Source organism: Falco cherrug, chromosome Z (assembly GCF_023634085.1).
Source record: "Falco cherrug isolate bFalChe1 chromosome Z, bFalChe1.pri, whole genome shotgun sequence".
Classification (NCBI taxonomy): domain Eukaryota; kingdom Metazoa; phylum Chordata; class Aves; order Falconiformes; family Falconidae; genus Falco; species Falco cherrug.
In genome coordinates, this window is record NC_073720.1 from 9,797,440 (window position 1) to 9,821,570 (window position 24,131).

The 24,131-nt window shown below is 42.6% G+C and overlaps 1 protein-coding gene across 1 annotated transcript in view; it reads left to right on the forward strand.

Annotated features, from left to right (window-relative positions):
* UBE2R2 (ubiquitin conjugating enzyme E2 R2) overlaps positions 1-24,131 on the forward strand; it is a 57,903-nt gene that overhangs the window by 20,388 nt on the left and 13,384 nt on the right. The window contains exon 2 of the mRNA XM_055699198.1: positions 23,163-23,249. Within this exon, the coding sequence (XP_055555173.1) occupies positions 23,163-23,249 (87 nt within the window). The remainder of the gene's footprint in view (positions 1-23,162; positions 23,250-24,131) is intronic.

Consider the following 24,131-nt stretch of genomic DNA (forward strand, 5'->3'; position numbering starts at 1 on the left):
TGTGCTTTTTTTTTTTTAAAAGCACCTGGAACTGGCTTTTTAGCTAGTGGTCCGGTATTAGTTTCAGAATCTGATAGTTCTTTTTCTGATTTCATATACTGATACTCTGAATGATGCCCTATAAGGAAGAGGCTAGCTGAAAGTATTGCAGAGTAACTTCAGCAGCAAACAGTCTGGTGCTCAAATGAGGCTAATCTCTACATAATGAGAGTAAATGAGCATATTTTAAAAATTGTCTCCTTTTGCCAGGAGGCAGTCAGTGCTTTTGGCATATTTTAAGGACAAGATATGTGTTACTGCTTGTGTAATGTCCAGTGCAATGAGGCTGTGACTTACTAGGGTGCTTTCAAACCTGAGAAGTTAACCCAGCTCACAAATGCAGTAAGAGGTTTGTGGCTACTGATTAAGCTGCAAAAATGGTTATTGTACTGCTTGAGCTTTGTAAATAAATTAGAGCTCTCTTGGAAGCCCAGAATACTCTGAAGAGTGGTGATGGGTATTTTTCTGCTGTAACTAGTCTGTAAGAGCAGGCTTCTTCCACTCCCAAAATGTTAGGCACGGGATCTTAATGCTGTGCTTCATAGAGGTGGTACATGTGCTGCTGAAGCAGTGATTTTAAACTCTACATTGTAAATCAGGTGATCACGAAGCCTGGTCAAAAATTGCTGTCTTGACTATCTTTATCACTAAAGCAAGCAAGTCACAAAGTTGACTTGCTTATATTATTTTTGCCTGCTGCCATCCCCCTGCACTACAGTTGTGAAGATATTTATGTGTATTAGGATGGAAAAGGAAGGAGAACCCTCGGTATGTCTTTTATTCCCAGAGTACAAAAGTACTGGTAGAGTATATGTATGCATGCATGTCTGCAGTTTTCAGATTGCGAACAGATTATTAACACTTAAACCCACAACTGACAGCATACAAAATTGCCCTGTCATGAGCTTTCTAGTAAGAGAGGTAGCAGGCATAAGTGCAGGATTTCAGCAGTAGCCAAAGGCTCCTGGTTGGGATTTTTTCCCTGTGTGTGCAGTCCCACTCTTACTGAAAGAACAAAGTGGCTGCTTGGTCTAAGTGTGTCCTGTCCTAAACTGTTGACACTTAACTCTAGAAGTAAGTCTTAAGTGGTCACTTCTTCCATATTAAGCCATTTAAGTTTAAAATGAGGGACTTTCTGGCTAGTCTGTTAGCTGTCTGCACGAATGGTGGTGCCAGGAGGGGTGGAAGGAGAAATCTGTGCTGTGACTTGTGCTGGTTTGTTCTTTACTTGCTTAGGGCTTCTGTAGTGTTTGGATGCTAAGGTATTTCTTAAGCTATAATACCGAGGATTTATCAGACCTGTAGTTGAGTGTAAGAAGTAAGAAACAACAGCTTATGCACTTCTAGTTTTGGGGGATTCAAATGCCAGTGACAATGCTGCCTGCACTGTTGTCATGCATCTAGTTCTTAATAACCTGACATAGTAATTTGGATTGCCACTTGTGTCCTAATATGATGACACATTTGTTGTGGTGCTCATCTGAGACCCTGCGCTGTCCTGCTCGGTGTCTAACTGGTTAGCTGCTCTTACAGTACCTGCTAGTCCTCACTTTTTTTAACAAGCTCTGGGACCATTCTGACACTGAGCTTCTCATGCTTTGCTGTTTCCCTTAGCAGTTGGTACACTGCAGCTATTTGTGCACAAGCAGAACTGTACTACGTGGACATCATAATAGCTGCTGCTTCACATGTCTGTAGTGTGGAGGGAAGGTATGTCAGTAGTGAGCAAGCTTGATACTGAGAAGATAACATGATGTTCTTCAAAGACAGATGAAGGAGGAGGACATCTTCATTAGTGTGAAAGGTACAGACACAAGTTCAGGTTTCTACAGATATTTTGAACTTAGTTCAATAGAAGTTTATCAGCAGTGTGGAGACTCTACCATCATTTCTCCAGGAAAACCGTAACAAAGTCTACAAGGATGCTGCCTGTTCTTTGCAATACTTATTGGAATTGAAATATCACTCTTCAATTGAGAAGTCCAAGCCCCATCTTGAATCTCCCTTTGAAACTAGTCTGTACCTGTGCTCACAGTCTACTACCTCTTGAGCTTTGCTTCAGTGAGTTCACTGTAACATTTTCTGTTATTTTAAAATGTCTTGTCACTCTTGACAGGCTCTTTATGCTACAGCACAGTGAAGCTGACATGGAAAATCATCTTGAAAGAATCTCTAAATCTGGTTTTGGTACTAATGCGAGGCTACTTCCAAACAGTTGATATTTGAATCAAGCTGTCATATTTTAATTTTTTGTCCTTCTGATACAGATTTGTACACTAAATCACAATTTCTTATGTCTGCTCAGTCCACTTTTTTTGTGTGTGTTTTTTTGTCCAGTTTTGTCCCTGGCACTGTGTGGTAGGTTTTAATAAAAACCTTAAAGCAGCTGAAGTTGCATTGTGTAATTTTGAGGGGGATAAACAAGAGCAACAAAAGAAAGGCTTTTAAGTATGGTTTGGTCATCCCCTGTAAATGGATATAGGCATTTTTGCAAACAATTAGCAGCACATGCAGATGAGATGCTGAAAGTAATGTGTAGAGTGGCAGCCTGTCCCCCAGAGATTGACACTGGAAGTTCACCTGGGGTCTGTGCAGTGCATTTTGATGGAACATACACAGTGCAGCTTTGTACTGATCTCTCATGTTGGCAGGAAGAAAAATCACTTAATTTCTCAGCTAACCTTGCAAGTCTTAAGTTTCCTTCATAGCCTTTTTTTATTCTGCATTTTAGCAGTTTGGTTAAGTACCACTTGGACTGTGTAGCACATTGAAAAAGAATACCGGGCTAAAGTCAGCTTTCTGAAAGCAACCTCTGAGTAGAACCCAGGAGTCTTAAGTGCTGACTTCAGGAGTGTGATAGTTGGTTTAGTGTCTTCTTTGCATCTTTTTGTACAGACAGATAAACACTTCACAGCCCTGAAGTGGCAGACTAAAATGGCATATAGGACCTGAAATAAATTTGCATTTTAGACTATTCTAGGCTGTTTAGACTATTCTAGAAGCTAGGGATCTAATAGTTCAGTTGGAGGTGACCGGGGTTGTTTAGGACTTTGAAATTACAAAACCTAAATACTACCAGGTAAAAAGCCTTCCAGCTGATGTTTTTTGCCTACATTTTGGGGAGGGGCTGGGCTGTATGTGTTAATGAAGTTAGGCAAGTTTTCTTGAATTGCATGACCAGAGGGTTGCAGAGGGTGGTTTGGTTCCAAGGAAGGTAAGAGCATCTGTTTAGCTTGTGATACCCTGGCATCACATTTTCCCTTACCTCATTATGCTACTGCGTGCAGGTGAGCTAGGTTTTATACTGATGTCTCTGCAAATATCATGTAGTAAGTGTCTGATGACCTAGCCAAAACATTTCTGTGATGGGAGTGCCCTGACTCCCCAGATATACTATGCTTCTGCAAGTACAGTTCATGCTCCAGATTCTATAGAGGAGCTGCTGCTCTGCTTTATAAACACTACTTAGCAGTTATAGAAATGCCAGTTATTAGAGCTGGATTGCAGACATTTTTGCCATAGTACACAAGCTGTACCAAGCAGCTGCAGCTGGTTCTTGAGATACCAGAGCAGAAGCCACAAACAGATTAAAAGTTTTTCCCATTTTGCACTTGGACTCTTGACTAGGTTGTCAGTGTCTAACGAACTTGCTCACAGGTTTGTTTGAGGTATACAATATTTGGAAAGGATTAGCAGAATCAATATGATGTAACTTAGTAGCACATGAAGCTGAAGACTGGTGATGCAGTCGAAGGCAGGCATCTATTATTTGCTTTGCTTTCTGTGGTAGATGCAGGTCATCTACTTGTGTATAGCGCTCAAGCATCCTGTTAGGAAGGCTGAGGATTCCTGACAATGCTGTATATTACTGTAAATATTGTCTGTCTTAAAATGAGACACAGGGGATGACTTTACAAGCATTCTGATATTCTTGTTTTCATACCCAGATGAGTTGTTTGTTGTCTTACTGTAATACTGATGTTGAAAAGTAGCTATCTTTCACCTGAGCACTTCAAAGATTGGTAATGTCAAAAAGTCCCTTGAAGAAAAGGTTTTGGAGCTTCTCTTTTCACATAGCAAACACTGAACATTACCCTTCAGAACAAGACTTGCGTACTTCTCTGTAACAGGAATTTGTAGGAAATCTCTTGCCATTTGTAGTGGTAATTGGGTAGTAGAGGGGATGACTTTTCCAAACTTCAAAGCATAGCATACTAACTTCCCTAATTTTTACAAAATATTTCAGTGCACCTGAACACACCCAGATGTATTGAATATCTTGAATGAAGACTTTGAGACACATCCTTACCTTACTGCTAAAACGCAGTTTGGTTTGAATGCATTTATTTAATGTTGGTGATATTTATAATGGACTGCAGTTAATGCACTTGAAAGTCCTTCAGCAGCAGTGTGGCTGACAGATGAGGAGACTGAGCATCAAGAAATCTGTAGCTGAAGGTACCCTGCTTAGGAGAGGGGAATCCTTGGTAAGAAATGTGTTGGGTTTTTTTTTACTTCCTCTGATTCTAAATCTGACTTGAAACAGAAACATATATAGTTGATGATGTAAATACTGTATGTGGATTCTGTTGCTTCCTGGGATAGTAATGGCTTTGATTTATTTCCCCTCCTAAATTCACATGACAGTGGTAAGTAGGCTGTCTTGCTCTCCAGTAGGTTTTGGAAAGCACCAGCTTCTGCTGACCTACTTGCCAAAGGTGATAATTAAGCTTCCTAAAAAGCTCTGAAGGCAGTCCTATTAGCACAGTCATGAATATCTACTCTAATAGGTGGATGCAAAATGGGAGTTAAAAGGGATTCCCTTATCTTTGTATGATTGTTTAGCTATTGCTATGCAAGGGAGGAGAGATCCTCTGTTATTGCAGAGCATCTTTGTAATAGAGATGTTCATATTAAAATGTAAGCATTGGGTGTGGATGTGTTAAGGTGCACAGAAGTGTTTGGTTTTTTTGAGGGGATTGCAGTTTTATTTTTGTACTTCCAAGAAATTTGTCTGAGTAGCGTGAGAATTTTCTTTAAAACTAACAAGTTCAAGGTAGTAGTGCTTGTGTGAATGTTAAAATGAATGCTAGCGATGTTTCTTGTCCATGGGTTTGGTGCATAGGGAAAGGTGCTGCCATTTTGTTGAACCGCTTTGTTGAAGTCTGATAGCGTTGTTGAGTTAAAAAAAAGCAAGCTTGTTGGCCTTAAGCTTCAAGTAGCATGGTATAAACATCTTCTAGTGGGACAGTTAAAAGCCAAGTAGTTTTGGACATCTGCAGGGTATTCTGTATTACCTCAGAGCCAACAGATACTGATATAAATCAGTATAATGCTGAGCAGACAGGAGTAATTTTAAGGGTCAGATATGCAGAGGTCTTCAGAGGCAGTTGTGCTGCTTGGTTGAGCTGTTCATGTGTCTGATGCAGAAAAATGTGTGGCGGGTTGACCTTGGCTGGGTGCCAGGTGCTTGCCAAGCGTTCCTCAGCAGAATGGGGTGGGGGGAGAAAATACGGTGGGAAAAAGATAAAGGCAGTTTAATGAAGCAATAGCAAAAGTCAGGTGTGTGAAAGCGAAGGAAAACAAAAGATGTTATTCTCTACTTCCTATTAGCAGGCGATGTTCAGCCACTTCCTGGGAAGCTGGGCTTCTGTCCATGTGGTGGTTGCTCCAGGAGAAAAATGTCGTAAATAACGAATGTCCCCCCTTCCTCCTCCTCTCTCTTAGCTTTATGTCTGAGCAGATGCCATATGGTGTGGAATATCCCTTTGGCCATGTCCCCTCCCCAGATCCTGCCCACCCCCAGCCTGCTGGTGAGGGGGGAATGTTGGAGGGACAGCCCAGATGCTGTGTGAGCGCTGCTCAGCAGCAGCCAAAACACCGGTGTGTTATCACCGCCTTTCTTGCTATCAGCACGGCACTGTGAGGGCTGCTGGGGGGCTCAGCCAGACCCAGCACAGGTGGTGTGGCCAAGGTTACTGGCTGTTGATACTTCTTGGCGGTGGGCATGGGAGTGTATCTTACACTGGCCACCCAAAATCCTGCCATCATGTATTTGATAGGCATTGATGGGGCTGTTCTGAAGAGGTGCTTAATCTTTGTTTCACGGGGCCAGTTCAGGGTTGGTGGGATGTGGAGTCAAATTGTGCTGATCTAAGAAATCCATAATCCTTTTGGTACAGCAGTGCAGGCTCTTGGGTGTGATACTCGACTTCCCAGACTGCCTGTAGTGCCAGTGAAGGTTAGCGCTGTGGCAGTCTCTGGTGGAGATGGTTTTGCTCAGCTGAAAACACTTTTCCTTAGAGGCTTTGAAAACTAGGTCAAGGTGGGGTAGGAGGGACTGTGCAGTGGTTCTAGTGGATAATGCTGGATGTCCAAGAATGGGAACAAAGGGAACTTTGTGGGGTTTTTTTCTGGGAAGGTGCTTGGAATCAGTTCCTGCAGCTGTCCCCCATGTCACAACCCTTGTAATGCAGGTACTTCCTCCATGTGTTACTTGTAACTTTTTGCAATGTGATAGGGTGCATAACCTGAGATTGTGAGCTGTTATGTTCCATTATTGCCCCTTGTATGGCTAGTTACTTCTAAAACTGAAAACACATGTACAGCATAAGGCTTTGCTTAGACTAAAATTTCCAGCAGGTAGCTGCTTCTGTACAGAAACATAACCGAGAAGTGCAGAATAAAGCAGCTAGAAGAAAACGGTTGACTCCTGTTGATCACCTTGCAGTGTTCTCCCATCCCAGTAAATGCTGTGATCCTCCCCAAAATCTGCCAAGGCATATAGACCTCATAAATGCATGTTGTTGCATGCTTGCTGCACTGTAGCATCTGGAGAACTGTTTTTTGGGTTTTCAAGAAATTAATTCTGTGCAGGAATATAACCAGGTAAAAGTATATTTTTGTCGGCTCCATGGTGGGGAGACAAATTGTACTTGACTTCCAGTCAATTTGCAGTATAATTTTCATCTGGAGATATAACATAGCAGCATGGCTTATTGTATTTATAATTTAAATAATATATTATGATCTTGGCTCTTTATATATTATTTATTATGCAGAGAATGCCTTGAGGGCTACACTTTTTATTATATCCAGGTCTTCTAAAGGAAACCCTGACAAGTGACAATTAGTGGAAATTTATTGATCTCACATAGATGATTTTTAAGATAGTTTGCAAACAGCTATATAACTTTTGGCAGTACTTGAAAAAAATCAACATAAGTTCTGTTAATGATTTGATTTTGGGGGGAAATTTTTTACTTTGCATGTCAGATGGAATCATAAGGAAGATGGAGACCTATAGCTGTCACAAATCTTTCAGCTGCTGTAAAATAAATGTTTGCAATACTTTGACAGTGTCTAGTTTGCAACTGTTGATGCAAAGTGCTGAAACAGCACTAACTTTCAGTGTCTGAACCTTTTAGCTACCAACAAAATTTGGCTGTTTTGATCAATACTTGATGCCAGGTGAGCCTTTAAGTCCTCCAGTTCTTTAAGGACTCTTCACTGGAATCTGAATAGTATGTGAGTGTGGATGCAGGCAAATCACCAGATGTGGGTGGTTTTGCTTTTTTGTGCCACACTAAAGAAAGCATTACATCAGTATTGATAATTACCAAAAGTATAATGTTCTGGGGCTTCCTGAAGGAGTGAAACTAGCTTTCCAGTTACGTGCCACATCATTGTGGCTGCAACAGGTCATGGGACTGGAGAAACTGCTTAGTTAATGATACCTGCTCTCAGACTTGCCAAATGAAGTGCAAACAGAGCTACTTCCAGTTGATACTGTAAAACAAAATCAGTGCTCTGGAAGAGTCCTGTTCCAGCAGCAAAGTGTTCTCCAGTCTTAGCACCTGTGGAAGATACTGCACGTCTGTGTAAAATTGCTTGAAGGTTATGCTTCTGTAGTGCAAATCTTGAATATCCTTACCCTCTATGTGCATAGACACTATTTATTTATTTAAAAAAAATACCAGTCTACCTGTGTCAGTATAGCGTGGTGCAGAAACCAGGTATGGATACTGCTCCCTGTTTGAGAAAAACTGAACAAAGACCTCTGAAAGTTATGTACTAAATGTTATCTGCAAGCTGAAGAGGACAAGAAACAAACTGGTTTGTTCCCTTATTGAATCAAGGCAAGGTGAAACTTGTAGGTAGACCACTATTTATATCCTCCTGCTTGGTACCAAGTGGCTTTCAGATGCTGATAGCTAGTAACCCGACTAGAAGTCATGCATCTGTGGGCTAGTGTGAGCACCACCAGCAAGGCTGTTAGCTTACACTTGATCTGTTAATTCATAATCACATCTACTTATCACCACTAGAGGCTCCCCCAAGTCACGCTTTGGATATGTTTCTGCGTCGGAAAGCAGCTCATGCTTTAAGTATCATGCAGATACATGAATTTGTCAGTGTTAACACCTCTGTACAAGAAATAAGGGTTATTTTAATCAAAATAATCAGTCATCCTTTTGAAAGTATAGTTGAACCTGAATCATCAATTTGAAATAGTTATTGATCATTAACTACGGATGAGCCTCAGTTGTCTTGACTAGAAGCTTTTAGTGTTGCTTGCTAGTAACTGGGAAAAACAAGCATGAAAATATTTGTAGTGATGAGTGAGGAAATTTACTTTTAACATCAACATATTTTATCCCAGCATAGATAAGGCTATAATTACCAACACAGGTTATTTTAGGGTTCAGACACTTCCATGCATGTCTAGAGTAGGTTTCCCATGACAGAGCTATACTTAAGTTTTTATTCTCAAAACACTGTCAGTTTTTGCTGCAAACTGATAATTACTGCATCATAATTGGATAGGTGTAGGCATCGTGCATCAGGTGCAGTGTGTCTGAGATACAGGCTCTGATCAAACAGCCTAATGAAATTAAGAATAAGTTTTCAAGAATTGGTCATACAAGACAGGAAAGAATATCATCATGGGATTGTGGCTAGCATACAAATACGGATGAATTTTCTGATCTTTGCCACTTCTAGGTTTTGGTAGCCTCAGTTTATTCCATATGCAAGCAAGTCCTGTACTCAGGTCTAAGGTTTTTGGAGATGTATAGGTATCACTTTACTCTGAGTGGAGTAAGAAATAATCCAGTTCCTGAACTGACCATGTGGATGCTACAATCATTGAGCATGTTGGTATGCTGGAGCACTGTACTGGAGCTATTGGAGGCACAGAGTGCAGTTCTGTAGATTAACCATCAGTGATCTCTGTAGTCAGTTATTTACATGTGATGATCCTATTATTCAGAAAGTGGAGGAGCTTTATATGAGTCTTTGCAGGAAAGCAGCATGACTTCTTTCTGTGGAGGCTTCAAAATGAGATGTTGTGTGGCTACTAGCATGCATGTAGGACCTAGGGGAAGGTAATTTCTTACTAGCTGTTTTTCTAGCATTCAGGTAGTGTTCTTAAACTTTGAGACCTTAACAAGGAAGGGAAAAACTGAAAAAACAAGTTATCCAGAAGTCACCAGGAGGCAGATACCAGAAGGGTCTAAGTAGAAAATTGTCTCACTGTAGAAAACTTGCTCTGTCTTGAAGTTCTCAACTTTTTTTTTTCTTGAGGTATCACCTCTTCCTACAAATCTTTATAGCCATAGATGCAGCACTTCTTGCAAGAGCTTTTACTGTCCATCTGCTACTGTAGTTTGTCTTGGTTCTCAACTTAAATCTGCTTTCCCCATCACCCCCCTGCCCTGTTTCTTCTTTGGAGGCTTTTCTTCATCCGCAGTCCAGCTCTCACTAAAAGCAGACTGTTGATCTACCATAGATCTTGCCTTCTCTTGCCTGGTATGCCACTTAAGGTGATCGCTTATCTGTCACACAAATTTCTGCTCAAGTTAAGTCAGATATGCAATGTCAAATCAAGAGTGGTATCTATGACATGCTTAAATACAGGAAGAAAAATCCAAATGAGTTTTAATTCCCCCTTGTTCCTTTTTTGGTACTGATAGGCAGTACTGCATAATATTAGAGCCATGTAAGGATTGCTTTTAGTTGCACAATTGTACAAGTTTCCTCTGACTTGACTTTCCTACAAGGTCCAGCTTTCTCTGTCCAAATGATCAGATTGCTTGCCTGCATTCTCATCTTAGATTTGTCTATTAAATTTCTGTCTTGACCTTCAAGTCCTCTTGACCTGTGGTACTCTGAAGTGTTTTTTCCTGACTGCTACTCTTACTCTGTATGCCTTCAAATTTAATGCAGATGGTTACAATTAATTAGATAGAAGCTTGAATTTCAAGGTTGTTCATTCATGTATTGAGGTTAGCTTGATTGCACTGGTTTTGCTTTTTTCAGAAGTATAAAGGGTACCTTAAATATCTGTGCTGCACTGCAGATGAATCAGTCTGCTTTGTACCCTTTTGCTGGCTCTTTCAGGAGGTATTTCAGCAAAGGAGGATTCTGAGGATTTTTGGCTTTATCTAGATGTTGTATTAGTCATTGACATGGCAGCTAGTTGGAACATAGGTAGAAACTTCAATGCTAGCTTTCACTTCAGTGTTGTTTTCTTTTGTATATCTATCTGGCTTGAAAGATGCCTGTGTACATGATGATCAAGAACAGTCATTTCATAGATGGCTATTGTCTAGCCATGTGTAGTTAGCTTTTTAAATAGAGTGTGGTTGTTATAGCTGGTAGGTGACTTCCTGGTAATCTGCAGGAGACGAGGACTATATGTGAAGGAATGTGTTCTTCAGTAGCTGTTTCCTTAGCGCCACGTTGGAAATACAAGGTCTATATGCAAGGCAGCTCAAGTTGTGGTTCAAAGGGTGGTACTCTGGAGCCATGGAAGGCCAAAGCAGTTGAGTATCTTGTCTGGCAGCAGTGCTGTCTGGTCTGCTTTTTTTTAAATGTTTAGCATAAGAGCTGGTCTTCTGCCTGGTGTAATGTAGCTGTTAAACACTTGTAGGAGCTGGTACTGTGACATATTCAGGCTGGTGGCTGCTGCTTTTACCCCCAGCCCAGGCAAGAGTGCTTTGTAGTGTGAGAAGCAGCAGCTTAATGCTCTGCAAGCCTCAGTGATCTGCCTCTGTTTTGATTTTTTTACTTAAGGTAGGTGTCTATGTTGTGAAGTAATTGCATTAATTAAACATATCATTTGAACTGGGCTTCCTTTCCATAGCAGGCCAAAGCTCAAACTGAGACTTTAGCACATCAGTAATATTGTAGAATTTGCAAGGGCTTGTCTTGTTTTGTAAAAGTAAATCTGAGATCTGAGCTAGGGTTCATCTTTAATTCTCATCCCTTGCAGTGTGCTTTACTGGCAACCAAGTTACTGCTGCTTGCGAGTAAAGCTACACAGATCGTGATGATGTGATCTTCAGATCATCTAAAGCACATGGCCGGAGTGAAAAGAGGTAGAGAACAACAGAATGCTGAATGCTTCTTGAATTTGGTTTCTCACTAGCAAAAAATACCCAAAACTTGTTACTGTAGAAACAATAGCCTTAGGAGCAAGGATGGGTATGTATCAGCTAATGCACTTGTTTTAGCTTAAACTTTAAACTTGATCTGTTTGAAGGAGCCAGTGATAATGGAGCTGAGGTGCATTATTATGCAATAATGTGATAATATGTTTGTGTCTCAAATGCAGGCTTTTCACAAGCAAATACCTTCTGACGTAGTGCTGATTCCTGCCGTGGACTGGGGGGTGCTGTGTAGGGAGGCAGCTTGCAGGGGCGTGTCAGACTTCACTGGCTCATACAGGATTATAAATGCTTTGCAGATGTTATACACTTGGGCTATGCATAATACAGTTGTATCCATATATGATTTTAAATCTAGACTAATACAATAGTGATCGTGTCTCCACACTAGGAGATGGTGCTGCTGTACTTAGCTCTTTGGTTGCAAGTGGTACAGCCCGGCTGAGTTGCTTACTGCCGCTGAGTAAGCGTTACCTGTGTCTGCCTAGATTTACTGCCTGTGAGCAGCTCCAAACAGGACGTTTTAGGATCAGTAATGTAGTAGCTGAAAACTAAGTAGCAGGGCTGCATAAGTGCGTACTGGCTTGTGTGTGGCAGCCAGCGTAGGTAAGATTGTGTCTGTATTTTCTAGGTACTGCCTTTCAGTTTCTAGCAACTTTTAGCCTTTGTTTAAATAAAGGCTGGTATGCCAGCTTAGAAGTCTCATCAGAACTGCTGCCTGCTGTGCTGAGAAAGGCAAAGTTGTGTAACACTGCAGCACAGTGCTATGGTTTACACTTACAATGCTATAAATATTCCCTTCCCCTTGCTGCTTATGAAAGAGGTGACTGCATGAAGACCTGCCCTGTCTTTTTAGCAGAACATGTGATTGGCTGTCCCTTGAGGAGAGCTTTCCTCTTGCATCCAGCCCAGCTTGCACACAAAGAGAATCAAGGCAGTTAGTCATTCACTGACTCATGAATGGTGCTTGTTTAAAGAATTGTCTAAAAATAGTTAAAACAAGCAAAAGGAAAGGGTGTTCATATACTGAGCTAGCCTGGACATTTTTTCACTCAGCAGATGCAAATGGTATGGCTTGCTTCACTGAACAATAAAGCAATCTGCTGTGTTTTGGTAAGTATGCAAATGGGGGAATATATAGGTGAGTTGCTAAAACTCTGTCAAGCCTGATGTGAAGTGCTGTGAAACCAGGTTATGCTTTGGTCATGATTACTTGATTTTGACCAAACTAAACTATAGAAATCACTAGGATAAGTCTGAAGTATATCATACTGTCTCAGGCTCAACCATTCCATAGACATGTCTGTGTGTAAATCTGCTTCAGCAAAGCAAATTACCTACAGAGGTTGTGAAAGATCAAAATAGGAGATTGAACAGGATGCTGAAGATGCTGTAGGCTAATGCAGCTCTTAATAAGAGACAATATTCTGGACCCAGAAGCCTGTCAAGTGGAGGCAGGTGCCTCGTGTCAACCCTGTACACATGTAACTGGAGGACTTCCACGTGTGATGCCAGTAGTGCAGCATGATACATTGAACAAGCATCCTCAAATTGTACTGCCACTGCTCCAGCAAAACTCTATTATCTTTACAAATAGAGTTGGAAAATTGCTTTTTCTGAAGTGGACACCAACTTGTTCCTACAACAGCTACACTTGTGTTTAGAGCTTTACGAGTTCAGGTACCTGCGTCCTCAGCTGTGCCTGCAGTAGGGCTATTTAAAGTGCCAGCTTCTTCTCTAAAGCAGGGACCTAAGAGGTGTATGATGTGGGGTAAACTTCAGGTGCAGTATCGCCAACTGTCTCTGGCTCCTTCAGCAAGTATTAGACACTATAAAGCGACTTAAGTTTCACACATTTGGAGTTACTCTTCCTGTTTTGTCCAAATGGGGAAGTAGTTGTGTTTGTACAGATACATAAATAAGAACTGAGTCATCTGCTTCTGCCCAGAAAGTAGTCACACAGACTAGCCTCTCTGCATAGCACACACCCAGTGAGCTTGATTTCAAGCCATACAATTTGTGTACAGTCTGCAGGCAACCAGAAGTTGTCAGATCCAAGAGCACAATCTCAGCGCTGGACCTTTAGTGATGGCAGAAGACTCTTCATATCTGGCCTGTCACGATTGCTAATATATTCAGTCTTAATTTTTTTCCTCTTAAAATCAGGCCTGATCCTGGATTGAAGATTAAACTGGGGGCAGAATCTAGTAATATTTCAGCATGGGAATTCCAAGGGAAAATACAGAAACCTCAGTATGATGTCAGCCTTCTTGTGTGGGAATCTGAAATTGCTTTACTGCTCGGCTCTGGTGGTCCAAGCTCAGTAAACCTGTTGGTCTGGCAGCTTGCCCTATGGAAGAGGACCAAGTAGTTCTGTTTGGTGTTAGGCCTTATGTAGGTGCTGGTGGGTTTCTTTTCTGTGATGAGGTGGCAGACTATTGTGGCTTAACTCAGGCTGGCAACCAAGCACCACGCAGCTGCTTGCTCATTCCCCCCACCTGGAGGGGTGGGGAAGAGAATCATAAAGGAACATAAAACTCAAGGGTTGAGATAAGAACAGTGTAATTGAAACAGAATAAAAAGGGAAGAACAATAATAGTAACAATTATAACAACAACAGGTATAATGGAAAGGTGGGAAAAAGATAAAATCCAGAGGAAAAGGGAGAAAGGAGAACAAGTGATGCACAGTACAGCTGCTCAGCACCCGCTGACCCATGCCTGGCCAGTGCCCGAGCAACGATCCCCAGGCCCCAGCTGTATGTCTTCTTGTATGGAACTTAAACACTGCAGGATTTACCAGGTTAGTTGTCTTTAGAATCACATCATCTTGTTCAGTCAATACCACCTGGTATTTCATCATTCGGCTAGCTCTTTTGCAGATCATCCTGTAAATTTCCCCAATGTGCCGATAAACATCCCAACAAAGAATTTTTCGGGATTTTGTCATTTACAGCAAGATTACCCATGCTTTTACTTGTAAACAACAGAGTTAACTTAGTTGCCATGGTGTAATTACTCACAGTACAATACACGATTATTCAACTCTGTCACTCCGATCCATGGATCCACACTCCACACTCGCTTCCGTTCTCAATTGCACGTCTCACCCTTACAGCCACACTCACACTTTCCCACAGTTACTTTAAACAATCACATAACACAATATTGTACCTCTTAATTTTCTTCTTAATACACAAACTCACAAAAACAACAAAAAACCCAAAAACCTCTTCTAACTTCTTGTTAGAGGCACTACCTTAGAGAACACTATAGCATATAGATTCTCTTGTCTCCACTCTTGTCCAACCCTGCAATAGCTTTCGCTTATGTCGTCCGGGCAGACTCCTAGTCCTACCCTGTGCAGCTCTTTCACCGCGTCTGACAGGCAGACTTACTCAGTGGGACTCCTACCCACTTCCTCTAGTGCACTTACTTACTTTAGTGGGACTCCAACCCACTTACTACAATTAAAAGAAGTGTCTTACCAAAAATCCAGGGAACGTCGCGAAGAGCCTTACGGATCAGGGATCGATGGGTATCCCTGAGAAATCCTCTGTGCCGGCTGGAACCGATCAGGTCCTCGACTCCTCCGCTCTCCTTCAGCGAGGTACCATCTGGGTCGCCAAAACTGTTACCAAAATCTTGGAATGAAGAACTTATCAACACCAATGTGATGTAGATAAGCAGACGGCCGGGTGTGTGAGCGAGTCCTCTCACGATCAACGCACGCCAGGTCTCAAAATTAGACACCATATATAGAACTTATTCATACATATTAAGTATTGATGCATAACAATGATATTTCCCGTAAATCATTAACATATTCTCCTCCTATATCTGATTCTGCGCAGTAGAGCTTAGAAAGGTCTAGAAATGGGTCTGGGGTACGATTTGGGTAGGTGGTGTATGAGTTGGTGGTCGCGATCTCCCCCTGCCAGAATTACCTTTTACTAAAGTTCACGGTTCCTTGGCAGGTAACTACAAGCTGTTCCAGTCGACTCTCCCCGGTTTCCATTAATCTCATATTCTGACATTTCAATACACTTCTTCATACAGAAGACTGGTCAAATACAAAGAAACCTTTCAACCCTAAAGTTATTACCTAAGTTTTAACAATGGTTCCAGCCCCTTCTTCTAGCCTTGGTACAGGATGTACAGAAGATCTCATAACAGCTTTTACTGTGCAGCTATAAGTTTCATTTAAAATATTTCTTATCCTTCTATATTTTAATTTTATAAAATCGATTAATCGATCAAATAAAGTCAATCAATCTTAACTTATTAACAAATCGATAACACAGCCAACCCCCCAGGTTTATATACCCAGCGTGATGCCCCGTGGTATGGAACACCCCTTTGGCTGGTTCAGCTCAGCTGTCCTGGCTGTGTCCCCTCCCAGTTCCCTGTGCCCCTCCAGCCCTCTCACTGGCAGGGCCTGAGAAACTGAAAAGTCTCAGTGTAAACATCACCCAGCAATAACTAAAAACATCAGTGTGCTGTCAGTGTTCTCACATCAGCTAAAACACTCTGTACTATCTACTGAGAAGAAAGGTGTCTCCATCCCAGCTGAAATCAGGACACAGACAAATGCAGAAACGTAAGTGAAAATGAACAGGTTATAGAAGAAATACTTAGATGGCCCAGAATGCCACTGTTTCCAACGCAGTATCTCTTGTTGGATCTTAAATCTCCTGCAGCTGTTGCAATTATGTTGTTTTTTTGTAGTATTATATGAAGTCAAACGGACGATAAAAGCAATGGAAGTGGACCTGGCAGTTGTTAGCCTAGTGTAGGTGAGTGCTCCTGTAATCTGCCCCTTTGCCTGAGCTCTGAGGGCACTGACCTGCAGGTTTGGGGAAAAATTGTACAAGTACCATGGATGTGTCATAAGGGTTTATGCTAAGGAATCTGGAAGTCTAGCCCTATCTGGAATCACTCTTGCTTTGCCTTTATCAGCCTGGGACATAGAGCTGAGGCAGGAAAAAAAACCTTTCTGTCAACTGAGCACTGCAGGACTGCACAGCTGGAGATGGGCACCATGGGGTCGTGCTGGTGGGGCCATGCTTGGTTGTGTGACTGAGAGGAGGAACTTCTTGAGGAGTGTGCAGGTGGCCCCTGACCAAAGGGAACTTCTTACTTGGCTTCCAGCCTGTCCCCAGCCACAGAGCATCTCAACTCAGGAGTGTTGACAGCTGCCCTGTCTGAAGCTGGACATTCCCTGGCTCAAGAGCGTGGACCATGAGCGGTTCTAGCCAAAGTGGTGGTTGTGTGATTCAGACTGAATGGCACGATTAGCTGGGCAGTACCATGGACTGTCCCTTCAGTAAAGCCCACTGGAAGAAAGACATATCATCTTTAACTGCTTGAGATCCTAAACACGGCTGACTTGTGCGGGCTAACTCAGTCTCTGGATGAGTAGCAGCTGCCATGAGCAGTTACTGTCATGAAGGCTAGAACCTCCAGACTGAACTTCGGTCTTATCAGAGGGGGAAAGTATTTTAAAAATTACCTTTTGTTTCTTTTGAGTAACGGTGGAAGAAAATGGTTTGGTTTCCAGGCACTGCTTTTCCAGCGTTGTTGTTCAGAGCAGTTTTATTTACTCTGTTCCTGGAGAGATGGCCTAGACAGCAGGGCTGTGAATGTATGAGATTGCAGAAGCTTGGGTGTAAACCAGCTTAATAGGGCTGCAGTGAATTCCCCCCGTATCATTTGGCTCAGCTGTGGTTTTGTGCCTTTTGTTAGGCCTGTTTTCAGATCTTATGGAGCAAAGGACTAGTATGTGGGTGAAAGACCTTTCTTTAAAGGTATAATGGTAACTTTGATCATCATATTGCAGGCCTCCTGCTTTGGTCCGGCAAAGAGGGTCCTCCTCACACCAATATGGCTACATGCCGTGCTCACTTTATTAAACAAACAGATCATATTTATAACTTAAACCGACCGCTCACACGGCTCTACACCCAGGGGATTGGATAAAAGTCTCTGGTCACGCGGGCGTCCGTGTCGCTGATCGGTGAGCATGCTGCAGGCGCCTGATCAGAGTGTGCCGAGCAGAGTGTGTTGGTTTCGGGGTTCCCAGGACTTGCTCTGCACCTGGCTTCTTCTTTGTGCGTAGCTTGTTTTCTGTCTCACCCTGCTTGTTCCAAGGACAATTTAAAGTTGCTCTGCAGCTTCAAATAACAGGCCTGGGTTGTCCAACCTGGACAATGGTAATGTATGTCCTTGGTCCTTCAAAAATCCCTCTACAGTCTGGGTTGGTTGACTTAACAGTCCCAACTTTATGAACGTAGCTACGTATACAGACAATATGCAATAACAATTTACTGTTAAAAGACGTTTGGGTAAAAGGAAACGTAGCTTATATCAGAGGAGACTTTCAATGGAAATGACAGCTTTTAGTAATACCCAGATAACTAAATTAGGAGGTCTATACAAGATGATAATTTTAATGTGAAGCAAGAATGGGCTTCTACCTGCAAACCAGTCTCTGATTGTGTAAACTAATCTCACTTCTTGACTCATCTTTGTGCTACTAACTTGTGGCTCTATTTTCTTTCTAGTTTAGAAGCTTCATGTCCTTGTGAGATCTAGTTCATTCTTCACATTCAGGTCTTTATGATTTAAATTATTTATGAAACAGTGCAGGTAATACAGAATGTAAGAGGTTTGCTGTTGTTAGTGTTCAAGGAGCCATTGCAGTAGCAAGGAAGTGTTCAGGACCCACAAGACTTTAATTGTCCAGGTCAGTCATCTTCTAACTTGGATCAGAGATGTGGTCCTAGTTCTGTAAGAACAGACACCAGTAAACATTGTTGTGGTGCCTCTGGGAAATGAAGCCAGAACTGAACTGAAAATAGCAGGTTAGAGCCCAGCTGTGCCACAAGAAATTACTTACATCCTAATTCATAATATCTGGAGCTGAAATAGTAATGTTGGTGCTACATTCATTTTTACTATATCAAATAGTTACGATGCAGTGTGGCTAGCTTTAATGTTGCCTTACAGGTTCTGAAGCTGGATGATATAAAGGTGCTTTAAACCTCGTTGATGTGAGAAACAGGTTGCCAGTATTTGCTGCTGACCTCTAATGAATGTGTTTTCCGGCACATAGTATTTAATACTGCATGTACTAATACAGGCTTAATGTGGAAGAGGAGAATCCATTAGATGAATTGTATAAAGTGCTCGATGTACTAGAAGCAGTAAAGGGCATTTTGTGGGATTAGATACTAACACTTAACCCAGTAGCGGTCTGTAGTTCCTGTGCTTGTTGGCTTTCTTGCATGTTAAGTGCATGGTGTAGTTAGCAGCGTGCTGGCAGGAGCTATTCATTAGGTGTGCAGCTACGGGAAGTGATGTGCGCAGCGAGGAGCCTGGTTATGCCTGTTACAAACAAAAATGAGGAGGCCGTGTGCTGTCTGCAAGTGCTGTAACTAACTGGGGCAGGGTGGGTGATCTGTAGGAGACCTTGGTGGTCGCTGCAGATGGAGTCAGTAGGAGCTTGTCTGTGAGCTGGTTGTAGCAGATGATTAGAAAAAAGCACAAAATAATTTTAGAAGTCAAATGCTTCCTTTGTATCTGATCTTAAATACAGTTTGCCAAGGATACTCTATTTCACTGGTGCTGTGTTTTCATAGGGCTCGCATTAAGCTTGTGATGTTTTAAAATAAAAATTAACTGGCACTTCCAGAAACACCAAGCAGCTGCAGTTTCTGTTGGCCAGTGTGAAAGCCAATGGTGCTCCTGATTTCTCCAAATCAGGTCAGTTCTGATGCTGGTGGTTTTCCAGGAAATGTGTGTGCTCTTCCCCCCTCCACCCATTGCTTCTCTGCAGTAGGTAGGTAGGATGGATTCACCATTCCTACCCTGGCTGCTTAAAAATCAGGGATCTAGGTTTTGTCTTCTTGAGTAGAAGAAATCTGTGTCAGACTACAGAACTGTCCTATACAGCTAAGCTGGAGTAAATGCTGTATTTTTAGATAGCTGGAGCTAGGAAGGAGTCCTGCCTGTGATAGTGTTCTCCATTGAGAGAGAGATGGTATTAGTATGTGTCGAGTCAAGTGCATGGCAAGATCTCCAGAAACAAAGTCGCTAGTAATTTTTCACAGCAGCTGAATCGGGACTTAATTCATTGGTTGGTAGAAACATCAGGTTTGTATTTTCAGTCAAATAACTGGCATACGTCGATTTTTGCTGTGGCTTTGCCTTATCCAAATAGAAGAAAAATAACAAACCTGAAGTGCAGTCAGTAATGAGGATGTGTGGGAGCAAGGCAGTAAAATAGGAAACAAAGTGACCATGCTGGTAGCAATATTCTTAAAATACCTGTTGTGGTGTAACTTAGAGGTTGAAGTTATTGTACAATAGCTGTAAATGCCTGCAAAGGGCTGAATCTTCTCCCAGGCCGGTGTGTTCAGTGTTAACATAAGAGGAGTTTATTATTTTTTCTAGGGACTATAAGTATGACTAGTTATAAATTGGGGAAGGGGGGAGCGGGTTGATGACTGTCATCTCCACCTTCCTGGCTATTGAGTATGTTCAGTGGTGTCAAAGAGCCACGGGGAGCAGGCAGCTTGAAGTAGCTTGAAATTTTTGTTCAGTTTAAGCTCATGTAGAGGAGTCAAGCCTGTGGTGAGTGCAGTAACGGTTGGGTACTTGTAGGTGGGGGACTGAGCTGCATCTTTAGTCCTCCTAAATTAGCTTGTCTGACTGTAAGTGACCTAACAACTTTAGATGCTCTGAGGCTCTGCTACTCTCTACCTAGCAGCCTGCCTGAATTCACCAGAAATAAGCTCAGACAGCCGATTGCTTTACACCAGTAAAAATGTAGGGATAAAGCCTCTCTGTGAGCTCTAATTAAAAAATAAGTTTATTGCCTAATTCACTCTTATCTCTTAACACATTTAGAATTGGGCTTTTAGAGATAAAACCTGACCTGTAATTGTGGCTGTTGCTGCATCCTTTGCAAGCAGTCTTGCAGCTTGTCTTGGAAACTCTTGGCTTGCTTAACCCACTCAGAAACTCAAATAGCACTCGGTTGAGAGCAGATTGGTTTTACATAATTTCCCATGATTTCTCTTATAGAAGATATGTGGAGTAATTCTCTGGGACCTGTTTGTAATGCCCTGGAAAAGTATTTGGTTTCACTTTGCAAACTGTGGATGATCTCAACATAGGGACCTGAAAGTAATGCTTTCTCTTTTGTTTGGAAAAAAAATCCCTTCCTGTAATACGGAGTTTCCTAGTTTGGTGGCTTTTGGCTTTGAAATCAGGTTTGTAGAGAAGCTTCACTTGTGTTATGCTCCAGTACAACATCTCAATGTGCTAAACACTTCCAAGCTAGTTAGAAGTGGGTTATCAACAAGTAATGTGACACTTTATCTAAATATATGATGGGTTACAGACAAGCTTGGGTTTCAGCTGCCTCCACATGAGAAGAAAATGTTTCTCTAATTCTCTTCAGTTGTGTTTTCTGGCCCCAGAACCCAAGGCATCTTTCATGTGGCAAAGCACCAGCTTTATTTAACTCCGTAATGATTGTTATTGCAGGCAGATAGCCCTTGTCCATTAAAGAGTTTTAGATGCAAAACAGGACTTAGAAGTTTGAAACAGTCTCCCAGGATCTACAGCTTCCGTGTGAATCTGCATCATGTATAGAGAGACCATAACTGGTGCTCTAGACTCACCTTTTGTCTTGAGACAAAACCCTCAGGGTTAGGCAGCTTGAGAGCAGAGGGTTTTAACAAGAGGAATAAGTCCTGCACCTTCAGCTGCTTGACTGTGTGTGGGATGTAAACACAGTCATGCTGGTACACTACTGGCAGTATGCCTTTTTTGGTCTCCTAAAAACTATACCTGTGTAGAAGACACAGAGGTTCTGCCAAGAAATCTTGTAGCTAGCTCAACCCTGAGTTTTGTTGTCTCTTGCATTTTTAATCCCAGTCCTTGGGCTGTTTTATGTCTGAGATATCACAAAGCTGCATGTAAGCAGAGGAATGAATGGGCTTTCGCAGGAAACCCCCAATGCTCTGGAGGAGTCTACAGCTACATGATGCAAGTACTTGAGCTGAAGTGAATCTGCTCTGCCCCGGGTAAACCTCTGCTCTGCTCTCAGTGCAGGGTGGCATGTTGCAGAGCCAGGCATCTCCTTGCTGCAGCAGTGCTTTCTTCTGAGGTGGTGTGGTAACAAGAGGCATTTGCTTGCTCTCCTTGGAGCAATGCCATTTGTGTAACTGACCTTAGACTCTGGGCTAGGATTGTTTAAGCAGACCATAATCTTCTGGTTGTGAGCATGCCATGGCAAATGACTGCGGGGTGAGGACTCACGGCTGCTGTAACATCCCCACACACAGTCGGCATCATGAGCAGGCATGTACAGAACGTAAAGCCACATGAGCTGCTGAATTTATTTCTTAATGGTGAACAGAAAACCTTCTTTTCTTGGCTGTCTGGCACTCTGGCCCTATAAAATTTGGGTTGCAAGGCAAAGGCATGTGCTGATCTGTAAGTAAAACTGTAGCCAGGTACATAATGGCTCAGTAATCCAATTTGTTTGATTACCCGCTTCTGTTTCTGGGCATAAAACTTTCCATAGTTTGTCCTGTTCAACAAGGTCAGCACCGTGTCCACATGGCATGGTTAAATATAGAAGTGAAAGAGGATGGCCTGGGATTCTGCTCTTGCTTTCTCAGTGGCACATGAGTCCAGCTGTGGTGCAGGAACCAGGAGATGCTTCTCTGGAGATCCTGTGCTAGACTGGCGGTGGGACTTTCTCAGCATATTGAGCAGTGCCAAGGGAAGGGTTTGTGCTCCATAGTGCAGTAAGCAGTGTGTGAGCTTCCCTTTCGAAGGGGAGGGGGTTTGGCACTTAATCAGTCCAGGTGCAGCCTTCTTTCCCACTGGTCAGCTTTTCAGACTGTTGTGAATGGCAAGACAGCACCAAGAAGTTAATATCCAGGGCTTGGATCTCTGCAGTCTTCCCACAACTCAGCTCAGAGTCTTGCCCCACAGCTGGCTGCTGATCACTGGAGGATACTGTTTGCTGTCATGCCCATCAGTATTTAGTTTGTCGAGTTGCACTGATCTATTAAACAGATACAGATGGTATTCAGACTTGGGAAATGCTTGTGGTGGCAAGAAATGTACTATTAGGGAATACAGGTAGATGGACCAGCTTAACTCCCATGCAAGAAAGGCAAAAAACCTTTGGATCTCAGTAGCGCAAGTATCTCAAATTATTTTTTTTCCTGCACAGAAAGAGTAATTTAAAATACTTGCACTGGCAAATGTAAAAAGGTCTATTCACCTTTGCAAACATTTTTAGCTTCTGAACCCAGAAGGACAGCAGTAGTATCTTGAGTTGCAGTTTTTCATATCTATTTCACCCTGTTCAACAACAATTGTTGAATATTGCTGCTTGAATTAGGATGTGGTAGAGGCCTTTTGGCTTGTTTTCTGAGCGTTACCAGCCCAGGTCACTCCAGGTGTTTAGGCTTCTCTTGTTCAGTTAGTGTTTTGCTGATTAGAAGTTGTCTAGTTATACTGTGGGGCCACATAGGCACTAGTATATAAAATGAATAATTTCATGGCCTTAATTCAAATGGTTTTCCAGTTTTCTGCTGTAGTGGTTGCTTGTTCTGTTTCATTTTTAAAATATTTTGCTCTTTTCCAGGCTCACATTAAATTTCCTATTGACTATCCATATTCACCACCTACCTTCAGATTCCTCACCAAAATGTGGCACCCCAACATTTATGAGGTAAGGTGTTTTTAAATAACTTTTTCTTGGGCGTGTGCGAAGGCTTTCTACTTCCTTAAACTTCTGGAAGTATTGAAGGTACTGAATGTCTCTAGCCATAAGTAGAGTGGTTAGCTGTTGGTGAAAAATGTCACCTTCACAGTCGAACAGTTAAATCTGTATGCTGTGGGAAATGCTGTTCTTGAGGACAGTGAGGGAGCCATTCTCATACCTGCGAGTGCAGCAGGCAGCCACAGCTGAAGCACAGTGCCATGAGTGTTGGCAATTTTAGGGGACTCTTACATCAAGGCTGGGTTGGGGGATGACCTTGCCCTACTGTGATACTTAGAATCATTTAAGGTTGGAAAAGACCTTTAAGATTATTAAGTCCAACTGCTAACCGAACACTGCCAAGTCCACCACTAAACCATGTCCCTAACCACCACATCTACACGGCTTTTAAATACCTACAGGGACGGTGACTCAATCCTTCCCCAGGCAGCCTGTTCCAATGCTTCACCGCTCTTTCAGTGACAAAATTTTTCCTAATATCCAATCCAAACCTCCCCTCGAGCAACTTGAGGCCATCTCCTCTTGTTCTATCCCCCTGTTACCTGGGAGAAGAGACCGACCCCCCTGCCCACACCCTCCTGTCAGGCAGCTGCAGGGAGCCACAAGGTGCCCCCGAGCCTCCTCCTCTCCAGGCTGACCCCCCCCAGTTCCCCCAGCCGCTCCCCACCAGCCTTGTGCCCCAGCCCCGGCACCAGCCCCCTGCCCGTCTCTGGACACGCTGCAGCCCCTCTGCGTCCCCCTGGCAGTGAGGGGCCCAACCTGAACACAGGAGTCGAGGGGCGGCCTCGCCAGTGCCCAGTGCAGGGGGACAGCACTGCCCTGGCCCTGCTG